This window comes from Zingiber officinale, chromosome 6B (genome assembly GCF_018446385.1).
Source record: "Zingiber officinale cultivar Zhangliang chromosome 6B, Zo_v1.1, whole genome shotgun sequence".
NCBI lineage: Eukaryota > Viridiplantae > Streptophyta > Magnoliopsida > Zingiberales > Zingiberaceae > Zingiber > Zingiber officinale.
The window spans coordinates 132,673,770-132,700,098 of NC_055996.1; the positions used below are offsets into that span (position 1 = coordinate 132,673,770).

General features: G+C 38.4%; 2 protein-coding genes across 4 annotated transcripts; both read left to right on the top strand.

Annotated features, from left to right (window-relative positions):
* The first annotated feature begins 17,786 nt into the window (after positions 1–17,786).
* Positions 17,787–20,083, top strand: LOC121990684. The gene is made up of 4 exons (XM_042544776.1): positions 17,787–18,052; positions 18,154–18,309; positions 19,401–19,595; positions 19,788–20,083. The coding sequence occupies exons 1-4, from the start codon at positions 17,966–17,968 to the stop codon at positions 19,923–19,925; spliced, it is 576 nt and encodes a 191-aa protein (XP_042400710.1). The 5' UTR covers positions 17,787–17,965; the 3' UTR covers positions 19,926–20,083.
* A 1,135-nt stretch (positions 20,084–21,218) lies between these two features.
* LOC121989585 (protein YIF1B-B-like) lies at positions 21,219–25,653 on the top strand. 3 transcript variants are annotated; one of them, XM_042543715.1, is made up of 5 exons: positions 21,219–21,509; positions 24,307–24,504; positions 24,602–24,700; positions 24,788–24,939; positions 25,026–25,653. In XM_042543715.1, the coding sequence occupies exons 2-5, from the start codon at positions 24,334–24,336 to the stop codon at positions 25,405–25,407; spliced, it is 804 nt and encodes a 267-aa protein (XP_042399649.1). In that variant the 5' UTR covers positions 21,219–21,509; positions 24,307–24,333; the 3' UTR covers positions 25,408–25,653. The 3 variants fall into 3 exon arrangements, with proteins under 3 accessions (XP_042399649.1, XP_042399650.1, XP_042399651.1); XM_042543716.1 differs by having other exon boundaries at positions 24,315–24,504; XM_042543717.1 differs by lacking the exon at positions 21,219–21,509 and adding an exon at positions 21,539–21,840.
* The last annotated feature ends 676 nt before the right edge of the window (positions 25,654–26,329 follow it).

Here is a 26,329-nt window from a genome sequence, read left to right on the forward strand (position 1 = left end):
AACTCATCCACAATCTCATTCAGACTAGTGGTGCTACCACCATCCCTCCTCTCAAGTACTACTATCTCTCTTCTTCAATTTATTCTTTTTACTAGTGCATGGAAGTAAGTGGTATTTCGGTCAAACTCTTTAACGTATTTGCACTTTGTCTTCTGTGTTAGGACCAAAAGTAGCTAGAGGGGGGGGTGAATAGCTCGTCGCGTTCGCTCGGTGCGCTTCGTTGCTTGGCGTTGCTTGTTTCTTCTTGGATGTGCAGCGGAAAATACAAAGAAACAGCACACAACGCTAACACGGTTGGTTTACTTGGTATCCACCTCACAAGAGGTGACTAGTCCAAGGATCCACACCACACACGCACCCTCCACTATGAAAACACTCCTTTATGGTAACTACCAAAGGCGGAGAAGCCCTACAACACTCTCAATACAAGAAGAAGAAAGGGAAATACAAGTTAAGCAAAAGCTTACAAGATGTGCAGTAAAAACCCTAACCCTAACTTCTTCCTCTTGCAATGGATCCGCCTCTTGACTTGGAAAGCCTCCAAGATCCTTCAAGAACTGGCGATCACGTGCTTGTAGAGAGCTGTGGAGAAGCTGGCGAAGAGCTGAAGTGAATCGGAGAAGTAATTTCCGAAGGAATCGAGCGCCTGCGGCCTTTATCGACGCCAACGGTCGGATCCCGATCGATTCAAATGTTCTGAATCGATCGGGGAGGCTTTGGATCGATCCACGGATCGATCCAGAGCGCCTCTGTGCTCTGGAAATAGCGTCTGGATCGATCCACGGATCGATCCAGCGCTTGTCGCGCGAAGCAGCATCGTCCCGATCGATCGGCTGATCGATCGGGACCTCTGGATCGATCCACTGATCGATCCAGAAGCTTTCTGTTCGCTGGGAAGAATCTGGATCGATCCACTGATCGATCCAGAGCCTGGATCGATCCACGGATCGATCCAGCACTTGGTTTTTGCCCAAAACCAAGTCCCAAACCTCCCTAACCAACATCCGGTCAACCTTGACCTGTTGGTACATCATGCCTAGCATCTGGTCACTCCCTTGACCTGCCAGGGCTCCCCACCAAGTGTCCGGTCAATCCCTTTGACTCACTTGGACTTTTACTCATCGTGCCAAGTATCCGGTCACTCCATTGACCTACTTGGACTTCCACCAGATGTCTGGTCAACCTTGACCCATCTGGACTTCCTTCCTTGCCAAGTATCCAGTCAATCCTTTGACCTACTTGGACTTCCCAACACCAGATGTCCGATCATCCTTGATCCATCTGGATTTCCCTTGCCTGGCTTCACTCACCAGGACTTTCACCTAGCTTCACTCACTAGGGTTTCCATCTGCCTAGCTTCACTCACTAGGACTTTCACCTGGCTTCACTCACCAGGATTTCCTTCTGCCTAGCTTCACTCACTAGGACTTTCACCTGGCTTCACTCACCAGGATTTCCTTCTGCCTAGCTTCACTCACTAGGACTTTCCTTCTGCCTAACATTCCAGTTAGGACTTCCCTTCTGCCTAACATTCCAGTTAGGACTTCCCAGTGAAGTATCCGGTCAACCTTGACCTACTTGACTCTTCTTCAATCAAGATCTTATTGTCAAACATCTAAACCCTAACCAAGACTCAGCTTGGTTAACCAGGTCACCCTTGACCCTAACCAAGTGGTATCAGAGCAAGGCTGCTCTTCACCGGAATCATCGCCGGAAGGGTCAAGCATATCAAGAAAAGCTAGAGGGTGAAGAAGTTGGAGCAAATTCTTCAAGTTCAAGACTTCATCAAGCTCAACTTCAAGATGCAATTCCAAGATGGACTTGGATTTGACACAAGGGTGGCTCCACCTTACACTTCCACAAGTTTTGATTCTTGGAGATCAAGAATCGAAAACTTTCTTATGATGGAGATAGAGCAATGGTTTGCTCTAATGGAAGGCTTCAAAGCTCCAACGAACTCCAAGGGCAAGCTTCTAAAGAAAAGCAGATGGAGCTCGGAGCAAATTCAAAGGGGCGAGGCAAATGACAAAGTGACCAAGCTTTTGGTCAACTTATTGCCTAGCCACATCTTGGCTCAAGTTGGAGAATTCGAAGATGCCAAGGAGCTTTGGAGCAAATTGGCCAAGCTTCATGAAGAGATCCCCTCCACTGTACGAGATCAAGAAAAATCCAGAGAGGGTGACTCTTTGGAGCAAGACCAAGAGGAGGATTCCGAGGTTGAGAGATGCTCAACCTCCGAAGAAGAGGAAATCCAAGAAGCTTCATCCTCAAGGGAATGCAACGAAGGGAACAAGGAGGGAGCATACTCCTTGTTTCATATTCAAGATGATGAAGCCTCCACCTCTAGGATTGAGGGGGAGCAATCCTTGGTGACACCGGATCAAGAAGAAGGAGAAGCTTCTACATCCGGGTCAAGAGAAGAAGAGGAGGAAGAAGCTTCTACCTCCACAAGTCAAGAAAAATCAAATGGAGGAGAATCAAGGTCCGATCAAGAGGAAGCTTCTACCTCCGGATCCAAAGAAAAAGATGCCACCCCTACAAGCAAAGGTATAAATATTTCAATTAATAATAAAAATCATATTATATGCTTTGAATGTAGGGAACATGGGCACTACAAGAGCAAGTGCCCTAAATTAGTCAAGAAGAAGGGCCAAGTGGCACAAAAGGGCAAGGTGAAGCCCAAGGAGACCATCCCAAACACAAAGAAGAGCAAGGAGCATATTATATGCTTCTCTTGCAATCAAAAGGGGCATTATCGTAGTCAATGCCCCAAGGGGAAAAAGAAGGTCAAGGCTCAAGGAGGCACTAGTCAAGGGGGAGCCTCCAAGGTAAAGAAGAAGGTAACATTTATTGAGCCTACTCCTTTACATTATGGTAAAAAGCATGATAGGTCTAACTTTTATCCTTTTAATGCAATTTACCATAAGAATAGAAAGCATGAGGGCTTTAAGGAGAAGAATGTGGCCCTACATGCTAAGACTATCACTCCTAGGGTTAGGAATGTAGATAAAAGTCTAGGCAATAACTCTAAGGATTTTAGATACAAGCCTAGAAACCAAAATGCTCATGGACTTAATGAAAAACCAAATTCTAAGGATTTAATGATAGAAAATCAAGTCTTGAGATCAAGACTTGATAAAATGGAAAAGACCCTAAAAAGGATGGAAAATATCCTAAAAGGGCAAAATGAGCAAAACCTAGGGCTAGGAAAGTCAAAGTCATCAAATAGCCATAGAGGTTTGGGATACAAACCAAAGGCTAAGAAGGATGTGCCTAGTTATCATAGGGTTCCATATAGTTATGGAACAAACCCTAGGTTTAGTGGTCAAGTCAAGAATATTAGGGAAGTCATCCCTAAGAGTATTTTTGCAACCAAAGTGACTAAGACTTCTAAGAAGTCTAAGAAAGTCACTAACAAGGTCACAAGGGAGGCTATCCCTAGGGTTGACCTAGAAAATGTGACCAAGGCTTCAAAGAAGCCCAACAAGGTCACTAGGAAGGTATCTAGGGAAGTTATCCCTAGTGAGTACCTAGAGCATCCAAGGAGTACCAATAGGTGTTGGGTTCCTAGGAGCATCTTCTCTACCCCATAAATGGGTTAGAGAGTGTCAACTCCAATTAGAAGGGCAGTTAACCCAACTTTGAGGAAATTGACACTCAAGGAGCATTTTCAAGGTTTTTGTTAACCTTTGAAAATGAAATGGAACTATTATTTACTCCTTGAAAGAGTAAAATGTGCCTAGTGGTGAAAATTTGATTTTAATCTTAAAAGGCACATATTGGGAAATTCATAAGAGCTACCAAGTTGGGATTTTGGTATGTTCTTAGGAAATTTAAGGCAATCCGGGCCTTAACTTTAAAGTGCTACTCTTGTGGAAAAATGAACTATGCCAACATTTGAGGAATATGCTTAATTTCAATTGGCATAAATTAATCAAGGGAATTAGAAATGCTAATTTAGGTTTTGGCGTTTTCTTGAAGCACTTTAGGGCAATCTAGGTTTAAGTTGTAAGTTTAGCTAAGGTTTTAAGGATACTTAGATAGTTAATCTAGGTATATTTTATTTATGCTAAATCTTGCCATGATTGTTTGCCCATCATATGCCATGACATCATGTCTACTTTTGCATTCATGACTTATTATGAAAAATACAAAAATACCATGTCATGACATTCATACATCATGTAGTTATAGGATATTTTCTTTTGAAAATTATTTCCTTTTGATGTATGCCATAACATTATCATGCATTAAGTTTAATTTCTTATAATTAAGGATAAATGGCATTTAACAACACTTATTAACATGTGACATCCTAGGTGGATGTCTAATATCTTTGAAATGCCTAGATAGATATGCATGATCCCTAGAATAGGGCAAAACCAAAATCTTACATCTCACAAGGACTATAAGATGACTTGTATGTGTTTTAGTGCACATTAGATACAAGTGAGATGTTAGGAAGATGAACAAAACTCAAAATGTTGATTTAGTGCATTCTTTTGAGTTTTAGGTTCATCAAAACACATAGTTATGTGTTTTCCCATCATTGGGAAAGCTAATGTACAAGTCATGAGCATTATGCCCAAGGAACATGATGGGATATTGGTTTTGAAAATGTTTTTAAAATGTTTTTGGAAAACCTTGGTGAAGGCTATCTTTTGATAGTAATCACCATTGAATAGTTAGACACAAACTTGAAGAAAACACTAAAGTTTTGCAAGTTTTCAAGTTTGTGTCAATCTTTGAAAATATGATGTATTTTCATAGAAAACTATTTTCCTTGATAATATATGCCTAAACAATGTCTACACGAAATTTGATAATTTTTGGATTTTTGGAGAATTTTCTAGGGGTTTCTGAAGTTGACTGAGATGGAATGGCAGTAACTATCAGAGCTCTGGGCGGTCCTTGGATCGTTTGGATTGGCTGAATCGTTTCATGGAACGATTCAGAAATCTTGGAGCTCGCTGGATCGATCAGCCGATCGATCCAGGTAGTCTGAATCGATCAGTGGATCGATTCAGAAAGGTTCAATCGATTGGAACCCAACTCCAATCGATCCAAGTTGCTGATTTTGGCTGGGAAAGCCTGATTTCAGCACTTTGAACCTATTTTAGTCTAGGTAACCATTCCAAACCCTTAAAATACATTTGTATACATAAAAAGGGTGTTTTCGTGTTGAAAACAAGGATGGAATGGTAAAGGAAGGCTAAGTTGAAGTTTAGGTTGAGGTTTGTTTCAAATTTTGAACATTTGAACCTCAAAACTTCTAAATCTGGGTTTCCTAAAGGTTTAGGGATTCCAAGTCATTGTTGGTGCAATGACAGAAGTTACCACCATGTCTTTAGGGGGAGGGACTCTTTAAAGACATGAAAATTATTTTTCATGAACCTTGGAAGGTGGTTAACCTTCTGTTGTGAACTTGCTCAAGGTTGAGCATTTAAACTTGAAATTGGGGTAAATGGGGAGTGGATATCCTCATCATTTCAAGTGGCAACTCAAGTGGTTGAAAATGCTCAAGGTTGGGTATTTGTCAACATTGAGTGAGAAGTTAAGGATAATGAAGGGTATGGGACCTTCAATATTGAGTTGATCACATGAGTGAAATTGTGATCACGATGAGCAACTCTTCAGGGGGAGAGTCTTCAACAAATGGAGTTGTTGAAGTGTGCCCAAAATTGGAGCATAGGTTGATGTGTGTCCAAAGACGGGTTGATGTTTTTAAGTGTGTTGATGTGTGCCAATAGGGGGAGAATGAAAGGAAGAAAGTTAGGTTTTCATTACCTAGAGGGAGTTTGCCCTCTTAGGGGGAGAATGAAAAGCTTAATTTATGGGTTCATTACCTAGTGGCATGAAGAAGGAGGCGAGGCTATAGGATTAGCCTAACTTACATGTGGGATTGTAAGTGTTATTGTGGTATTGTCAAACATCAAAAAGGGGGAGATTGTTGGTGCAATATCCCTCAGGTCAAGGGTGACCTGGTTAACCAAGCTGAGTCTTGGTTAACCAGGTCACCCTTGACCTGAGGGATATTGCACCAACATTCTGGGCACAAAATAGGTAGTTTGCTCGGTTTAGTTGATCGTCTTGCTTCTGGAATAGCTTCAAAAGTGTCTGAGATGTACTCTAACGGTTGTAAACAATGTAGCCCCTCCTGTACACGACTTGCTCTTTCCTTGATATGTTGAAAATGTAATCTATTAAATTGCTTAAATTCTGCCTTCAGACTATCCAATTTTTGTTTGAATCTGTACTGTGTCATGCCTCTATGTGTTCTTGAATCCAAGCTTGCCTATTTACTATCCACCATGGTGCTATAATCCTTATGAGTGGTTCATATGTTGTAGAACTTGAACAGTTTGTTAATGTGCTATGTTTCTCCCATGATGGTCACTAGGCATGGTGTATGATCAAATTTGTGCTTAGGTGTGAGAAATTCTGTCATTCCCCTCATGTCTTGTTCTAGTCATGTTTGGTTGACCATAAATCTATCAAATTTGCAAAAACCCTAATATTTGACCATGTGTAGGGGCACCAAATTTATGGAAGGTTTTCTAATCCATTTTATATAACACAATCCCAGAAGTCCGCAATTTGGCAAGATGTAATTGGCATGCCACCTTGCTTATCCTCAACCAAAAGGGGAGAATTGAAATATTCAAGTAAGATCCATCGTGCTTCAAGTTCTGCACCAACAGCATTCAGACCCTCCCATAATCTCCTCCTACTACCTATGGTAATCAGGCCATATACAAATGTAATGACATAGTATTTTTGTGTCATTTTGTAAGTGAGAATGTCATGTATGTACTATTCATCAAAACTAGTATATCAAAGCTAATTTTCTGAGGATCCCAAATAACTATCATTCCGCTTCTAGATAATCCAGCCCCTATATGGTGTTTCCTTTCCAATTGTTTGAATCTTCTGCATCTCAATTCCTGAAAAGCATGTTCCATTAGTTTAGTCTCCATGATACCCATCACTACCAACTTGTGTTTTAGAAAGAATTCCTACATTTCCTTCTGTTTGGGGGCTTAGTTGAAGCCCCTCGCATTCCAAGAAGCTATCTTCATGTGAACGTAGACGGCCGAAACTGCCTAGCCACTTGATTCCTAGTTTGAACCTCATCATCCATACCATCCTCAATGCTTAACAGGGAGAGGCTAGATGTATCCCCTACTCTTCCTTGCTATTTGCTTGGCAGGAATCTATTCTTTCTCTGCCCAAGAACTCCTTTTTTCCTTGAGCTCACTAAAGGGTGGTGCTTGCTAGTATTCTGGTGTTTTTTGGCCTGTGGTATGTCCATATGAGATCCCTGCTTGACTTTAGACTCCATCTTAGTGTCTTCTGCTTTCTGGTTATGCAAACTTTGGTGATAATTTGAGGTTGGGAATGCTGAAACAAATTCAAGTGCATGCCCTAGTATTACACTGATGTGTGCTTAGTTTGCAGGAAGTTGTCTTCTGGCGGCTCTAGCTCTAGTTTGCATTGTCCATTGCTGCTTAGACTCATGTTTTGTGCTAGTATAATTGGGAGCATTTAGAACTATTCCTGGTAGATCCTGTCATCAATGATGGGTAGTCCGTGATCCTTTCTAGATCAGCTTGCATTAGGCTGTCATCTTGCTCACCCCTATCCCTAGAATTAGTGTCTCCTCCATGGTGATCAATCCCTGATTGTTCTTCTACTGTGTCACTAGATTCAATTACAAAGTCAGCATGCTCACTGTCACCCACCGTTTTCCCAGCCCCTTCCTCTAGCCTTTCTGGTCTCTGCTCTATGTTTCCTGCTATATGATGCTTGTATTCTACTTGATATCGGATCGTACTATTTGATTTTTGTTTGACTATGCTTGCAATCCCCATGGTTGCATTTTCTATGCCATCTGATAATGCCATTTTTGTGTGACTATTTTTTACAATAGAGATTTGATTGCTCTCCATTCGTGGTAGCAAGGTGGGAGTTTCACTACCACGTATGGTTTTAGTTATGCCCTCTCCACCAATATTATTTTCCTTGTGGTGGCCTTCGTTCCTTGGTCACAACTAAGTGTGTTGGTATATCCCCAGGGGCAGGTGCCCCTTACTGTAGTACACTAGTTTCTTCTCATGGGGTGGCCTTGAAGTCAAATCCACTTGCTTTCTTGGGCTCTGTGCATTGCTATCAATTCTTGTTGCCTGAATGTTGATCCTTCCCTCTAATTTTCCCACACTTGATTGTTGCAATTCTCTTAAAGCTTGAGCACCAATTTGAGGAGTGAAGGACTGCATGTTGACAGAATTTACAGCAAGTCTTGTATCATGTCATAGTGTAGAGAGATAGTTTGCCTCAGATTGTGTTTTTCCTGTTGGTGAGCTTGGAATGCACAAGTTTAGTTCCTATTTTTTGCATTTTAAAACCTACTCTTTGTTGTACCCGTTGCAGTGAGGAATAGAAAGGCTTTTCTAGGGGTAAGTATTTTGCTCCCATAGGTGCTTTCTTGTTGATCATTCCTAGCAACTCTCGGTTTGTAATCATTTGGTGCCCTTCCTGGAACCCTGGTTGAGAAATTAGTGGCCCCCCTTAAAAAAAAAGATAGATCCGCTACCTTAACGACCCCCTAGCGCCGGCCACATGGATATGGAGGGAGGTACATGTATGTACACAGGCCATATGCACATAGTGGGGTAAACCCCAGGTCGTCAGTTCCTGAGAATCGACCCCTGACCATTACACTAGAGATGTCATGCGTCCACCGTCTGTGCTACACCCTGGGGGCAAGTGTTGCCCTTCAAGTGACTTAGCCGGATGATACTTAGTGTGAACCTGCTAATACTGTGTTGTGCCATTCCTAGATATCACAAGCCCTTTGCCTTTAGTGATAGCCAACTGCTTATCTGTCACTGTCACTGGGATATGTTTTAGTCCAGAGGTTGCTTGTTGATGTTTCTGTGATAATTTGGTTTGTTGTGGGGTGGACCCGCAGGTGGTGGCTCGGGATGCATTCTCTCCAGCTTTGGCAGTGGGATAAGGGTTGACTGCAATCAGTGTTTGTGTCTAATGCTTCTATTGCTGGAATCTGTTCACACCCTCAGATTGTAGATGGAATGGACCTAAGCCAGATGATCCTTGAGTTCCACTATTGCCAAGTAATCCTTTACTATTATGTGTCCTTTTGCTGGTGATTACTTAGCAATTTAGCTAGTGGGGTCGGTTTCAGGTGCAACTTGGTTGTTGGTGATTCATTGGGAAGGATTGTTAATAGCATTAGTGATTGCTCTGTACTATAGTTTAGCTTTGGCCACCCTCTATACATTTAGATCTCTCTGCCACTACTTTTGTAAATTGTATTTCCAGTGCCACTGTTGAATGACAACCAATTCTAAATTTGTAGATCGCAAGCCAGACTATATCGAGGCCTGTCACATTAGGTCAATTGAGCTCTATTGGTTACCCTAGCAGCACAATTTATTTTCTTTATTTGGCTTTCAATCCTTCGAGAGTATCTCCCAACTTAAACTTGTTCAGTTACAGTAACTGGCTATCCATCAATTTCAGTGATCAGCGGTTGCCTTAGAGTTAGCTATTTCCCCCCTTTGTGGGTATCAATTCCAGTAACCAATGGTTGCATTGGTTGTTGCTACCTTTGGTGAGTAATTTCCCGTTCCTCTATACAGTTATTAGTCCTTACTTCCTCTATGCATTTCTCATTCTTTGTTGCGTGTTTTTCCCCTACTAAAATTTTCTTTTTCTTTTCTAGTGGCTATGCTTCAGTTACAGAGTGCATAATATTATTTGCAGTGCCATTACCTATTGGTATTCATGATGTTGGGCAATCCTTTTGGTGGTTCCCTAACTAATTACAATTAATGCAACATTGAATGGTCGACATTAAACCCAACATTGGATGGTCATTACAGACTATTCATTGTAGTTAAGTTATGGCAATTCAATGCAGCTAGGGGTGAGCCCTCTTATATAAGGAGGTTAGACCTTGAGTAAAGAAAGAAGCAAAAGTGATAATAAAAGAATTCCTCCATCTTTGTTCCCCGATTTTTTTCCTCTTAGTCATGCACCCGCTCTGTCGAACTACTCGTGATAGCACTTGGGTGTATTTTCAATTCATCACAAGCAATCAATGTTTAGTTGTGTGAGTAGTTCTGCATTGTATCTTGGAAAATAGACGACCTGAGAGAAACTCAAAGAATAGCCGGAGGTGGGGCGAATATGTTTTAAGGAAACTACTTGAAAGCATCTCTCGATCGGCAACTTTATCTCCTAACTCGGAAACTCGGCTTCCCGACTCCTCTTGACGTATCCCAACTTGGTGACTCGGTTTACCCACTCCACACGACATCTCTTGACTCGACGTCCACTCGGGAGTTTACACTCAACAGTCTACACTCAGGAGTCTCCACTCTACACTCGGATTAGGTAGTAAGCAACCATCTTCTAGACAACCTAGCAGCTCAGCCTAACTTTCAAGGTCAATAGCCTGAGATTATCTGCTCAAGTCATCTCGATAGATAAGTTGGAATTGATTTTGTGTAATTTCAATTTAGCTAAACTTTCTATCTTCGACAATAGATTGTCCAACAATCTTGAAACAGACTCTATTCTGTTGAGATGACCACGAAAATGATTGAGATGCAGCAGGCTCAACGTGTGAAGGCCCCCTCTGCCCTGATTATAAATGTTCCAATCAATCACGGGAAAAGGCCAGAGAAGTTCACTAGGTTGAACTTCAAGAGGTGACAACAAAAAATACTCTTCTACTTGATCACACTCAATCTAGCTCAGTACTTGAATGAGAACACATCCAAGCTTGCTGAGGATGCTGATGTTCAGACCATCAGTGTAGTAGAAGCATTGACTTATTCTAAATGATTATGCTGAAACTACATACTCAATAATCTTACCGACTTGCTATACATTGTGTATAGCATGAAAAGAATGATTAAGGAGCTGTGGAAGTTCTTGGACAAGAAGGGCAAGACAGAGGATGCAAGGGTGAAGAAATTCATTATGGGTTAATTCCTGGACTATAAGATGGTTGACTCCAAGACAGTGATTAGCCAAGTCCACGAGCTTCAGGTAATTTTGCATAAGATTCCCTCAGAAGATATGGTACTGAGTGAAATCTTCTAGGTGGCAGCAATCATTGAGAAGTTGCCTACTAGCTAGAAGAACTTTAAGAACTACTTAAAGCACAAACCGAAAAAGAAGTAGGAGGCCAATCTGAATGAGCGACCAAAAATGGACGATCTCTATGTTGTGGTATCCAAACTGAACCTAGTGGGTTCAAATCCGTGATAATGGTGGATCGATATCAGTGCTACTAGACATATTTGCTACAACAAGGAGCTGCTTACAACTTTGAAGAAATCAAAGATGGAGAGAAAATGTTCATGGGGAACTCAACAACCTCAGACATCATGGGTCATGGAAAAGTGATACTGAAGTTGACCTCTAGCAAGGAGTTAACTCTCAAAAATATATTGTATATTCTGGAGATTTGGAAAATCTAGTGTTTAGATCATTGTTAAGCAAATATGGCTTCTATATTATTTTTGAATCAGGCAGATTTATTCTATCCAAAAATAGAATATTTTTAGAAAAGGGTTATGTAACCGATGGGTTGTTTAATCTCAATATAATGGCGATTATGCCTAATGTTAATAAAACTACGGATTATTTTGTTTATATGCTTGAGTCTTCATGTTTATAGTATGGTAAACTAAGACATGTTAACTACGATGTATTGTATAGATTAATTAACATGCAAAACATACCAACATTCTACGTTGACCCGAAACACATGTATGAAATCTGTGTTGAAGCAAAAATGACAAGGTCATCCTTTTAAGGTTTTGATAATGATTTGGAAGCGGATCATCCAGCACTCTCTGGGAGAATGGAGTGACGATCCGTTTCGAAGAACTGTCGCTAGCCACTATCTTCCCTTTGCACTTATCATGTACCGACGATTCCCAGAAGATTCCTGGGGAAATTCCTTTCGACCTCCTTGTTCCAAAGGGGTATAGAAGAATGTTTTAGGGCGTTAAGATGGGGAGAGAGGAGTAGGGAATAGATGAACCAGATTAGTTTCCTCCATCCCCCTTTCCCTTGGATGAGCAGTCGTTGATATAACAGGATTTGGAGCTCTAAGCACCGTACCTCCAGTGTTGGTTTGATGTTGTTGAAAATGCTTTTGTGCTTTGGCCTGGATGAGCAGATCTAGATCCTCTTGCAATATAGAAATACTATTAAGTTTTCCAGCTTCGTCCATCTTCGTAGCTTCAGATTCAGGTGAATAGTTTCCACAGACGACGCCAAATTTGATCATGTCTGAAATCTACAAAGTGGTGCACTGGCTCCAATGAACGATGATTTCTGATGAAGATGATCTCCTAAAGATTCAGAAGAACCCCAGATGTACCTCTTTTATCGTTTATGACTCATATTCTTGATGAAGTATGCATAAAAACACATCACTATAACTGAAGAAGCTTCTAGAGAATGTTTCCCGCCAAATTTACCAGGTTGTCACACCTGTGTGCTATCTTCTGTTTTAAATGTCCCGGTCGGTCATTTAAGCCGGTACCATATATGTTGAGAATATCTTCTGTTAAGAATGTCTTGGTCGATCATTTAAGCCAGCCGCATATATGTTGAGAATACCTTCTGTTAAGAATGTCTCAGCCGGTCATTTAAGCCGGTTACATATATGTTGAGTACACCTTCTGTTAAGAATGTCTCAGTCGGTCATTTAAGACGATCGCATATATGTTGAGAATACCTTTTATCAAATATATTTTGGCCGAGAATGTACTATAAGCTTTATAAGGCTTAACGCCTTTAATCTCGGTCAGGCTTTGTCCGGTCGAGCGTATATAAGCACATCGGTGCTCGCTCGGCCTTCACTCGGCTGGTAATATGCTGAAAGCTGTATGAGGCTAAATGCCTTTGATCTCGGTCGGACTTTGCCCGGCCGAGCGTATATAAGGACATCGGTGCTCGCTCAGTCGTCACTCGGCTGGTAATATACTGAAAGCTGTATAAGGCTAAATGCCTTCGATCTCGGTCGGGCTTTGCCCGACCAAGCATATATAAGCATATCGGTACTCGCTCGACCTTCACTCGGCTGATAATATACTGAAAGTTGTATAAGGATAAATGCCTTTGATCTCGATCGGACTTTGCCCGGCCAAGCGTATATAAGCACATCAGTGCTTGCTCGGCCTTTACTAAGCCGGTAATATACTAAAAGTTGTATAAGGCTAAATGCCTTTGATCTCAGTCGGGCTTTGCCCGACCGAGCGTATATAAGCACATTGGTGCTCGCTCGGCCTTCACTCGGCCAGTGATACGCTAAAAGCTTTATAAGGCTAAGTGTCTTTATGCTCGGTCGAGCTTTGTCCGGCCGAGTATATATGAGCGCATTGATGCTCGATCGGCCTTAACTTGGTCGGCTATATACCTCTCCTATCTTTCTCGATCTTGACTCCTCCTTCATTCGACAGGCTGACCTATCCTAACCCATATCACATGGATTTCCTTTCTAGACATAACTTTTATAGTGACCCATTCATTTACACTTGAAGCATTCAATGTGCTCCTTTGTTTTCTAGACTCTTGGCATCGGTTCCTCCTTTGCCTCTGATTGTGCAGATCGACTCTTAGGATATTTACTTTTGTAGTATCCTTTTTCACTGCACTTAAAACATGATATGTGATCTTTAAATTTTAAATTCACAATTTTACCTTTTAAATTCTCATTAGAATTCTTCCCCTTGACTATTGTTGTCTCGTATGTGGATTCAGACTCTTGTTTTGACTCAAATTTGGATCCATCTGACTCCTCATTAGCCATTAATGCAATGAAAACGATTTGGTCTGGATCTTCTGAGTCAAACTCTAATGATGACACATACTAGGATCTTGATTCAAATTCTTTTTTATCTTCTAGCTTTGATGGGTCCTCGTGAAACTTGATTAGCCGAGTCCTAAGTTCGTAGGCATTTTTGTACTTTCCTAATATACACACAATTTCATTAGGCAAAACATTAATTAACATATTTGTTACCTTTGTGTTTGCCTCTCAGTCTCGAGAAGGTTTCTTTAATGCTATCCAGTTATCGAGACTTTCACTTCCTATAAACCATTTCATTGCTCGCCTTCAGTAGTTGAAATCATTTTGATCGTATGGTAGAGGCTTGTAGATATTTTGTCCTTCTTGATGAGAGTTTGCCATTCTGTTATAGAAAAAAATGATCAAGATTTTCAAGACTTTATCTTGGGATTAGTAGTGCGGGATAAAGAATAATAATAAATAAAAAGTTAGTCTACAAAAAAAATTGCTAGAAAAACTATTAAGCTTTTTTAAAGCAACCTCGCTCTGATATTAATTGTTGGATCGCGAAAGACGAGAGAGGGGAGGTGAATCTTATTCATTCGAAATCTTTTCTTTTCATAATAATAAAAACAAAAGAGTTAAGCAGCGAAAATAAAAACAAACAAAAACAAAAGACAAGTTTTCTTTTTTACTTAGTTCGGAGCCCAGCCGACTCCTACTCCAAGGCCCGTGATTTTTTATTATTTTCGTTGGGCAATCGACAAAATGAAGAAATAGTACAAGTGTGAATATAATATGCAAGTAAAATAAAGATACTGACAAAATAGAAATGAAGATGAAGCTTGGTTGTTGGTGAGCCTTCCAACGTAGTAGCAATAGGAGCTTACACACAGTAGAATTATGAGCAGAATGAAGCAAGATGAAGAATTGTTGTATTGGCTCGAACCCCGAGGCCTTCTTTTATAGGCATCGTTCGATCGACTGAAAAATTGTTCAGTGGACTAACCTCCTATTGGTCAATTGAACTCTGCGCCCTTCCTTATTTGTCACGACATGATCCGTCTGATCTTGTAAATGACATTGTTCTATCGACTGATCCAGCTGAATGATCAACCGAACCTGAATCTTGCCACTTCTACGTCGATTCGATTGGTCGACTAAACGACTTATTCGGTCGGCCTATAAACCCGTGTTTCTAACTTTGCAGAACTCAATCGTAACTGTGCCACGTTGGCTCGATCGGTCAACCGAACCTGCTGTTCAGTCAACCAAACCCACGATTAACCCAAAATTTGTTCAATCCGCAAAACAAAGTTAGCGCAACAATAATATAAACAAAGTTAGTGCAATAATAATATAATAATAGTTCTGCAAAATAGATTTAGACAGATATATATAAGTGCATGAATGAGACAGTTAGAACTGTCTTGATCTTAACTTATAAACCTTCGTTGATTCTTTAGTTGGATCAGCTCTTAAGGTTTGTCCCTACCGGGACACGACCACACCGCACTCCCTCCAGGAGCTTACTTCACTTACTTTCCAAATATATAGTCCTCCAAGCTTGTTTGGACTTTCTCTATACTTAGGTTTACAAAATCCGTTGGTTCGGTCGACCGGAAACCATTTGGTCACACATGCTTGAAGTTCATGCTACTCCAAGACTTTTCACTATCTAAGGTTACCTCCCCCTAGATACCTAGGGTTACCTCCCCCTAGATACCTAGGGTTACCTCCCCCTAGGGTTCTATTGCTTGGCCTCATTCACTAGGGCTTTCACCACCTATCTTCACTCATTAGGGTCTAGCTTTACTAACTTTCCAGGGCTCAAGATATGATTATGTTCAAGGTAGACACTAGTTATCACAAAGTTTTCATCAATCCAAATAATAACATTAATTTTAGCTTTGCAATTCATCTTAGCAAAAGGTAGAGGGTATAACATTTTTTTTGCTTGAGATATTATCTTACCATATTTGGCACATCCAATAGAGAGATGTTTTTACTTCCCACCATCTCCATTTTTTCCATCTAATTTGGATATGCCAAAACTAACATTTTGAGCATAGGATTTATAAAAATTATGGACCTCCTCTTCGGATGAAAAGGCTATTCCAATTTTAAGAACCTTGACTTCATTTAAATTAGATGGATCTTTATGCACATACTCGTTGTTATTCTTTGCCTCATTTAAATCATTTTTGCCTTGCTCAATGACACTTTTTTCACCTGCATTTATATAAAAAGTCAAGACAAGTATTTTAAACATAACTTGTTTACTAGTGTCTAAGAAATAGAGATGTGGAATTTATAGAAGCCCCCAAAAAATGTTCAATCAGTATAGACACTTTCATATACGCAGCAGCCACTTCAGATGTTATAGCACTCTCAAACCAAAAGAAACCTAATTCTCAGCCATTCTCCAACCCAATAATTAAGAGATTAAACTATCTAATACATACTCAGATGTTGTAGCCTTGAATTTTGAGGGGAGTTTGTCACTGCCTAGAATTTTTCAATCAGCTTGAAGGGAGGGTACTCATTTAGAGGTCGCGGCTGAAGGGACGGGAAGAAGGGGATGGAGTGTATAAGCCAGAGCAACCTAAAGGCAGACAGGTTGAATCCTTCGTTGGGTTTGAAGCCTCCTTCGCTGTGTTTTTTCTCTGGGAACAAGGGAGACGGACCGCACAATTTCGCTTTGCTCATTGAGTTCCTTCAGTGAGCAATTTGGGTCCAATGATTCTCTTCTCTTTGCCGCCTCGCTAGGAGGAAAAGAAAGAAGAATTTTCAGTGAACTGGGCTTCGTTTTAGGGCTTGATGTTTGAAGAGGAAAGAAAGAAAGGAAGAACATGAATGAAGCAAAAAAATGGGAGAGAGAAGTTTCATTCGCTGGGCTAAGCTGGAAATTTACATGTCGGAGCCACATCGTTCACGACCTTTTTTTTACTTTTTTCATTTGCGTTCTGCATCATTACTTATATTGAAAATCAAACTATTAAATTACATATTGATATTGATACTGTATTCAAATTTTTAGTATATCAATATAATTCGATATATTTTGATACAGTATGCATCCTTTTTTACCTTGTTTTTTTTCTCCTACTATTGTAAAAGAATTATATAAGTGCTTGCAATGTATATAAAGAAATAATAAACATTTACTCTAAATTATCATATGATCATCGTCTCTCCAACATTAATCATCTTGGACTGTATTTAAATGCTAGTCTTTGTCATTCATTACCTGTATTGTATACAATTTTATCCTAAGATGAATAAAGTTAAAATACTATTTATCATATAAATATACATTTTTCACGTGAATACGTGATGCCTAATGCCTTGAGCCATAGAACCGACTAGTAACAACATAAACGATGTTCTTTTACTTTCATCATTCTTGATCACTTTTTCTAATATTTGACAACTTATCCCTTTCCAAATCAAATAGATTATTTCACATAGTATTATATCAAAAATTATTTTCTAATTTATAATGAAAATTTTTTATAAGATAAAATGGGTGATTTATAAAATTAATCAATTTAAAAAATTAGATACCTGCGTTACAAACAAAAAAACTAATTTTCTCAATAACTTTGATATTCATTAAAATATTTATCGTTTCTGTCTCATGTTCTAATGAAATAAACTGCGTCATAACTCAACATGAGAAGATGTTTTAATATCTTTCTTTCGATGGAACAACACAACACAGTAAGAATAAAAATAATAATCTAACATAAAAATTTCCCATAATTTTTTTAAAAATTTATATAATGTCACAAAAAATACAATGCAAACTATTTACACATTATTGCAAAAACTCTCTCTCTCTCTCACTTATTAAAAATAACTGTAATGGACGGCCGGGCCCAGAGCCCACCGCTGACTTATGTGGACCCGGCCCGGTTTCAACCTCATGATCGCAATCGTGGACCGAATCAGTCGCCGCTATCGCCGGAGCGCACGCAGCACCACCACCGTCATCACATCTCTTCCATCCCTTCTTTCTTTCCTTCCAAGCGAACGTAGAAAGAACGGCGGCACCAAACGAATCGCTTCAACGCCTAAACGCCTGATCGCCCGATCGCTCGCTCGCTCGCTGCTGCTCCGACGACGATGGGCGAGCATTCGCATGGCGACGGGCGGCAGCGGCAATCCTTCACGGAGCTACACAACAGATTGGATAGCCTCGATAAGTCCTTGGTACCATTCGTTAATCAAACTCGAATCTCGTCTTGTTTATCTCCCTGCGCCTTAATTCCTGGCTAGGCATTGATCAAATCCACCTCGGTGATGCACGTCAGATGAAGCTGCTAGAGGGGCGGAATAAGCAATCGGCCACGTCACAGAGCGTTTTCCCGGAGAGGCAGCGCTTGCTTCCCGATTTGCCCGTCGCAGAAGCCCGTGCAAAAGAATCGGTTATGGAACGCATCTCGCTGCTCGAGCACCGAGTGGCACAGGTAGGGTTTTGCATCAACGAAATTAGTTGAATCTTTTGTTCGGTTTTGATCTGTATGATAAAATTCCTTTTGCAAATCTCTGAAAATTCCTTCGTGATACAATTTGTTTGTTTTTTGTTTATGATGATAATAATTATACTTTCATTGAACACTATAACAAAAGGCACACACAACTTGGATGAATGCCTCCTTCAATACACTCATGACATGGTGAAGAAAGCCTTCATCGGCTTATCATTTTGCATTACATAGATGGAGGTGCATCATTTTTTTTGCAAGTTTAGTTGAAATCTTAAGTTGTCTTATCAATTGTGGCAAAAGGCGAATACGCTTGCCTCCAACGCCCCCGCCAACCCGTAACGGGCCAACACGGAGGAGGTAAATCACGGGCGGCTACTAGCCTTTGGAATAGTGACTAGCACATAAGAGAGGCTTAAGTTGTCTTATCAAGTAACTTGAATTAGGAGCATAAATATGATATTCAATTGTTTATCATCTACTTACATATGCTTTTTAAAACATCATATGTATTAGTTTTGTATTCTTGTATATAGTTTGCAAGTATGATAAATAAGTGAGGAAGGCTCCCTTGTCACTAGCAATTGTTTATTTAATGCATTCTTAAATAACATAACATCCAATCAATATTGTTGTAAGTTTAAAGAAGTCAAGTGCTTAGATTAATTTTGGTTTCTGCAGACTTGTGTTAAAATTATGGTATTGTTCAATCCTGTTTTTTAATTGTTCCTTGATCCTTAGACACATCACCATGAAAGTATCAATATTTCCTTGATAATATGTTCACATGCTATATATCATATCTTCACAGAGTAATAAAATAAAATACACTAAAATATGAATCCCTGTCAGGTTTATTCAACTATTTCTTTATCCTTTAATTTATCCTCTTTGATCTTGTAATTCATTCAAATATTTTGAAACAAATAAGAAGTTTTTCTACAAATAAGAAGTTTTTCTGCTTTCCATTAAAATTGTTAAGATTGTGAGTTGCACTTGCACTTTAATAATGGTTGTGATGTTAGTTATCATCTCAGCTATATCTTTTAACATGCTTCAATTGACATCCACAGTTAAGATTGGGAATTGAAGCTAGTAAGTCAAGTTCATCGACTACATGCTCTATTGGGAACCCATCCACAAGCCTCAACCCCGGCAGTAAACAACCTTTTCCCACTAGAAATAAGCAAGAAATAGTTCCTGCTCAACAGAAGGACAATCAACAAATAGTACTTGGCAAACCCTTCAGAAATAAGAACAATTCCAAGGTCAGTTTATCAGATATCTTTGTCAGCATGCATTCATATAAAAGAGAGAAAAAATAGATTGAGGTGGTTCAAACTTATTTAAAGATGATTAATGATTTAATAGATTCTATAAATTTATTAATGTTCAAAGAATAATTGTGTATAAAGTGTTAATGTATGATAATTTACTGTAAAATGTATTTTTTTTTCCAGTGTGAAATTGAAGAAGAGGATGAATCAACAAGCCATCAGCAAGAAAAGGATGGGAAAAATCTCACTGGCACGCAGCAGAAAAAGATCAAATCCAAACCTAGCAAATCATGGCGATGCAAGAGGTTACTGGGGTGTTGATCTAGTGGGCTTGCCTCCTTAATGCTTAACCAAAAAGAAGAATTTTTTTTTTACATATTTGTTATTCGAAACATGATTTTAATTAGTTTTTATATATATTTTGGTAGCAGAGTTTCATATGGCTCATCATTGTGATTTTTGCTAGAAATCTTCATTTATCATTTCCTCCTTGTTAGAAAGTTCATGGCATGATTGATGATCACTCAAATAATTTTGGAAATATCGAAATTTTACAGATTAATATATATGAAATGATTTGGAAAATGAGGTAAAACAATTTAGGTTCAAAAGGAAATCTCTCTCCTTTGAATATTAATTTTTTTTATTGTATTGGTGTTATCTAATTAAGTTATTTGTGACTTAATTGTTTTCTTGTATAACATTATTTATCAAATTGTTGGTGAAATAAGTTGTTGATAAAAAATTTAGATAAGATGTCTGAAACTACAACTGTTTAGAATATGACACGAAATTTAGAAATATGTTAATATTTTTATCATTCTGCCTAAAGGTTTTTAAAATATTTATTTATTTAGTTTTAATACAAGAGATGAGTAAATAACAAATTTATAAACTTTTTCGGTTAGGCATTTAACGCTAATTGTATGATTTCTTTTATAAATACTAATTTTCTAAAGCCGAGTTAGTATTTGGATTCTTTTTTGTTAGATATACAAATAGAGGTTTTTTTGGTGAGCAAAAGACAAATAAAGGGTTAGATTTTTTTTAATCTACAAATACAGACTTAGTGTTTTTTTTAAGTGACGATAAAATATTATCTGAAAAATTGAGAAGATATTCACTAAATTAAATTAATTGATTAAATTGTTTAAGTTTAAAAGTTCAGTTCCATTTATTTATTTATTTTAAAATCTTGATTATTTTAATTTATTCGGTTGGGTCTAATTTTTTAATTAAAAATGATTAAATTGATTAAATCGAACCACCGATAGACTGCTTATAATATATTAATCAATTAATGTTGTCGGATAGGTTTTTTTTTTAAAAAAAAAAAATCTCTAGAATCTCTATTTCTAACCAACTGTTCAATAACATGAATCGACTAATAAGAAAATTGATGAATTTGAATATTAATTGAATTAATGAATTTTTTTATTGGTTTGATTTTCATAATAAAATTTGATAAATTTGATCGGTAAGATTTATAAAAAAAATACAAACTGTTTAATTTTAATTTAATTAATTCAGTCAATTTAATTATTAACTGATTAAATATTAATTATCAAAATTTATAAAAGAAATACTTGTAGAAATTTTACTGCATAAATGTTGCTAACAAATTTACCCAATTATTCTGATTTTGGAAAAGAAAAATGGGTACGAGTCAAATTTGGGCAGAGAACTGGTTTTCAAGGGCATCGGCGAAGGTTCTTGCTTGTTTGAATATAATCTTTTTTATTAATCCGACAAATTGAAGAAACTTGAGGAGAAGATCAGCGGCCAGTTCGAACTCCTTCGCGAGGAAGTAACCTACTACATCTGGCGAGAGAAGAGAAGATTGAAGGTGAGGAATTCTGCTAGGCGGTGGACTAGTTTCAGTTACAAGGCATCGAGATCGGAGAGGCAAGTTTCAGTTTTCTCTTCGATCTTTTTTATGTGAGATTTGAGCCCTTATTCTCTTGAATGTTGTTGAAATGAGGAAATTGATGAAGTTCTATATTTCAAAAGATCCTTTTTCTTTCCTTTTGATTTTGGTCGTTGAAAACGAATTTATTTACCTTAATTTGGTCGAGCCTTCCCCGATCGCACGATGTCGGCAGAGAAGGAAACCAGAAAAGCAGGATATTGATGGCCACGACTCGCCGCCGCCGGAGGAAAGTCTCTTCGATTTTCTGCTCAGGGAGACAGGGACGAAGCCTTTAGATGGATCGAACTCTCCCTACGCCAACAACTAGTTCAGTGTCTCCTCTCCCCTCTAGATCTACAATTTTTTTTATTTTATTTTCTTTCCTTTTTTTTTCTCTGATCTACTCATGGTTCTTTAGGGAAGACTCCCGTGTTAGAATCGTTAGGCTGGCGAGAAATCGACCGATTTTGGTCTAAGTAATATTGATCTAAATTGCCGCTTCCTTCCAAATTGCACACGATTCCATTAATATCTAATAGATTCCAGCTTTCAATTCCTCAAATATTAGCAATTCTCAGATATGTATCCCCGAAAGAGGCAAAGATCAGTGTTATTAGATTTATGAGAACTGTAGGTAGAGAAACTTGAATTTGGTGGCTTTGAATTTTGAATAATCTGCTTGCAGCACTGAACTTTGCTTCAGTGGGGTGGAATCTTACTTGTTCGAAAATGTTAGTGATCGTGTGAAAGATAAGGAAGATTTGATGGATATGTGATAGGTCAGGGAATTTCTCACTTATATTGTTCTAGGTTCAAACTGCCAATAATTTCTCATGTTCAATAGTTCTGGAGAACTTTTGCAGTTCTAAGGGTGAAGATACTGGTTTGTAATTTAATTGGAAGCTAAATGTTTGCTAAGCCTCTTAAACAAAGGGGTGCAGTTGCCAAAACTTACCTATTTGCGATGTAGAACTGAACCAGAAGTTGTTGAGCACATGTTTATAGCTTGTAGTAAGGCATAATGTAGCCTCCTACTTTTGATAGACTGTGTTCAAGTCATTGCAGTGGTGGTTTGTACAAACACAGGAGGAAGATTTTGATGTTTTTTTTTAGTCAAGGAAAGTTGGGCAAGTTGTGGATAGAATGCTATAATTGAATATTCAGAGGTTAACATTTGCAATTAACATTCTATGGTAGTCATGGATGGCAAAAGTGCAAGCATGAGTAATTAGAATCCCACTAAAGAGAAGAATGAAATGTACTCATGGGCTTGAAGATTTAAACCATGGGATAAGAGAGGTTGAAGGTGAGATGATAAGTAGGAGGATGTTTTAGGGCTCATAAAAATGAGTTGGTGTAAGTGTCTAGATATTAGTGGGTGTGGTGACATGTAATGGCTTAACCCTTGCCAATTTCAACCTTAGCAAAACAACACATTGTGCTGATAAAAAAAATACTAAGCCCAAACAAATAATCTAAGAAAGAGGAAAAACAACTCATTGCGCTGATAAAAGAATACTAGAAAAACAAAACAAAGGATGTTAATGAACTTATTACGAATGTGTTAAGCAATAGAGGGGATTCCAGGAACTCATAGTGGATATATGTACTCAACGATCAAAAACCACCAATCGTGCATAATGCAATGAATCTGATTCAGGGTTCAAATACAAACAAACAAACACTGGGTTGCTTATAACTTATAAGTGTTAGTTTGAAAATTTGTTTCAAAGTGATAAACACTTTAGATGTTGATTCTATGCATACTATTTATATCTATGACCTTATTACATTGTTGCCTAATGTTGATTGCTGTGTTTTTCATTGTAAGTTTGATATTTTTCAATGTGGAAGTATGAATTTAAATGTCAATAAATCTATTTTGTTGTACACAATGTTAACTTTTATAAATATATTTTTTTAAGTATTTTATTGATAACAAATGTTGACAGTATAACCTTGCATACACTTTTCAAGAACTTGTTAAAATGTGCTTTCTGCACTTGCTCTTACATGGTGGAGAGAACCTTGATATCTACTCATTCTAAGGAGCTACACTCTCTCTTGCTCCTATTGGGATGAATCCCAAAAAGGAGGAATTTGAACAATTGCTCTTAAACCTTTTAGCCTTTGGCTATTTTTGGGCTCAACTCAACCCTGTACAACCCAATCCTCTTAAAGATGCACATACCCTACATGCACACATTCCAAGCATTCTCTAATAAGTCATTCAAACTTCTTATACTTGAACTCAACGACTACCTCCTTATTTTCTTGTCAACAACAGACACTAACATATACACTCTGAGTAAGAAATTTACACACTTATAGACTTTGTTAAGAGTATTAGTTAATAAATGCTTATGTAGTGGGTTTAGTCAAGTTTTTAGATTTTGGGCTATGTGTGGTCTAAGTATATGTAATGATGTCTCTTGTGATTATGATATAATATATTTTATTATTTTCTCAAACTCTACATAGTATTAGGGCCCCTTTATTAGGGTTCAGGTTTTCCAAGGAGGCATTTGCCTTGGAGGAGGCCAACAACTTCCTTCTCAACTTTTTTTTCCTTTAATGCCCTCTCTCATCCACACAAGGGACTCAATCTGTCAATCATGTTTTTTTTCTCTCTTTTTTGCCTTGGGGAAGTACTACTATATGTTAAATTTCATGCTAAATTATAGAAACCATTTTCTTAAAATAAAAACAGAAACAAAAGCCTTTGTATCTTGCAAACTGATCATTTCCTTGTGATCATAATGATGCTATTGCTAAAGTTTATTTTTCTTTTAGGAGTTTAGCCATTTGCTATCTGTAGGCATGTATAGTAATCTTGGAAATCAGGCTGGGGTCCAAGGCCCTGCAGTTAATCCTCAGCCTAATCCTTTTGGCAATGCATTCAATGGAGCTGGTTCAGGACTTATTCGAGGTGGTCTAGGGGCATATGGAGAGAAGTTTCTGGGCTCAAGTTCTGAATTCATGCAAAGCAATGTGAGTATCCATTTTAGTTGGCGTTGATGAGAATTTACAAATCTAATCTACTGATGGAGTCATATGTTCAATTAACATCTGAGGTTTAATGATGCAGATTAGCAGGTATTTCTCGAACCCGCAGTATTATTTTCAAGTAAACGACCAATATGTGAGAAACAAGCTGAAGGTCATTTTGTTTCCATTACTACACAGGGTAACACATTTATCTTCTTCAGCTTTTCTTTAGCACACATGTTTTTCTTAATAAAGATCTCATTTATTGATAACGCGATCTTTACAGGGCCACTGGACTAGGATTACTGAGCCAGTCGGAGGCAGGCTGTCTTACAAACCACCAATTTATGACATCAATGCACCAGATCTTTACATCCCATTTATGGCGTTTGGCACCTACATTATTCTAGCTGGCTTCACATTTGGTCTTCTAGGAAAGTAAGTCACAGGACTATTGATCTTCTTTCCCATCTGTACCAAAAGCTATTAGACCAGCACTACAAATCATTCATGTGGTCTTGCAGATTTAGTCCAGAGGCATTGAGCATACAGTTCACAAGGGGACTTGCCGGCTGGTTCTTGCAGGTTTTACTATTGAAGGGTTTGTTATATTCATTAGGGAGTGGAGAAGCACCGTTGCTTGATATTGTGGCTTACGGAGGGTACGCTTTCACAGGCCTGGCCTTGACTATGTTGGCTAGGCTCTGCTGGAGCTCCTCCTATTACTTTCTGATGCCATTGACGAGTCTATGTATGGGGGTGTTCTTGGTGAAGACCATGAAAAGGGTGCTTTTTGCAGAGATGAGCCGTCACGAGAAGCATTCGAGCCGGCAGCACTATATCCTTCTCATTATGGCGATTGCTCAATTCCCTCTCTTCTTCTGGCTCGGCAAAATTAGAGCATGAGAAAGGTTATGTGATAGTTATTTGCATTGGGTTACCATTCAGATGAATGCAGAGGTCTCAAAGGCAGATATTCCTATCTTCTTCACCAATTAAATTGCTCGTCTTCAAGAACGGTATTTAGTTGTGGGAGATGGTATTTAGTTGCCTGTGCATTAATCCGACCCAAATGCCTCCAAACGCATTGTTAGAATGCCGCTTGTTTTTTTGTGTTTTTTTTTCCTTAAATACCCCCTTCAATTTGATTTATTCTCTCTATTTATTTTCTTTTGGATTAGCTTTTCCTAGAGATGTAAATTGGGCTGCATGTTGGCCGGGCTATTTCTGGCCCAAATTGACTTGGGCCGTCTGCAGGCTGGGCCACATCCAGCCTAAAATGGCATGGGTCATGGTGTGCGCGGCCAGCATGCCAGCAGGGTCCGGGCGGGCGATCTTTCTTCCAACATTATTGTCGATTCTCACGTCCTTTTACTGCAATGTCCCGCGATCGTTAGCTCAGAGTTAGTGATACCTCTGGCTTTAAAAAAAAAAAAAATATATATATATATATAGACTTGTATTGTTGGTATTAGCCTTAAGAGTTAGATGATTAGATTTTTTAGATTATTCATTGAATTAGACTCAAATGAATTTATTCATTAGATTGAGCATTTATTTGATTGAGTCTAATTTGAATTAGACACATTGAATTAATAAGTACTCATTAGATTATTAGATTAATGAATTAAATTCATTGGATTATTGGATTAATAATTAATCTAATATAATAATCTAATCCAATAAAAGAAATACAAAGAGATAAAAATCATATTCATTGAATGAATATAAATAATTTTTTTTATTAGATTTTTTATTAGAGATGAAAAGTGTGACTCTTGATTTTTTCCTTCTTCCTCTTCTTCCTTCTTGGTTGACTCCTAGTTTT

Excerpts from the sequence above, each read along its gene's own strand:
- LOC121990684 (XM_042544776.1), top strand. The coding sequence starts at position 17,966 with ATGGGCGAGCATTCGCATGGCGACGGGCGGCAGCGGCAATCCTTCACG. Across the intron at positions 18,053-18,153 it reads ATAGCCTCGATAAGTCCTTG|ATGAAGCTGCTAGAGGGGCG; the intron begins GTACCATTCGTT and ends GATGCACGTCAG. Across the intron at positions 18,310-19,400 it reads TCGAGCACCGAGTGGCACAG|TTAAGATTGGGAATTGAAGC; the intron begins GTAGGGTTTTGC and ends TGACATCCACAG.
- LOC121989585 (XM_042543715.1), top strand. The coding sequence starts at position 24,334 with ATGTATAGTAATCTTGGAAATCAGGCTGGGGTCCAAGGCCCTGCAGTT. Across the intron at positions 24,505-24,601 it reads CTGAATTCATGCAAAGCAAT|ATTAGCAGGTATTTCTCGAA; the intron begins GTGAGTATCCAT and ends TTAATGATGCAG. Across the intron at positions 24,940-25,025 it reads ACATTTGGTCTTCTAGGAAA|ATTTAGTCCAGAGGCATTGA; the intron begins GTAAGTCACAGG and ends GTGGTCTTGCAG.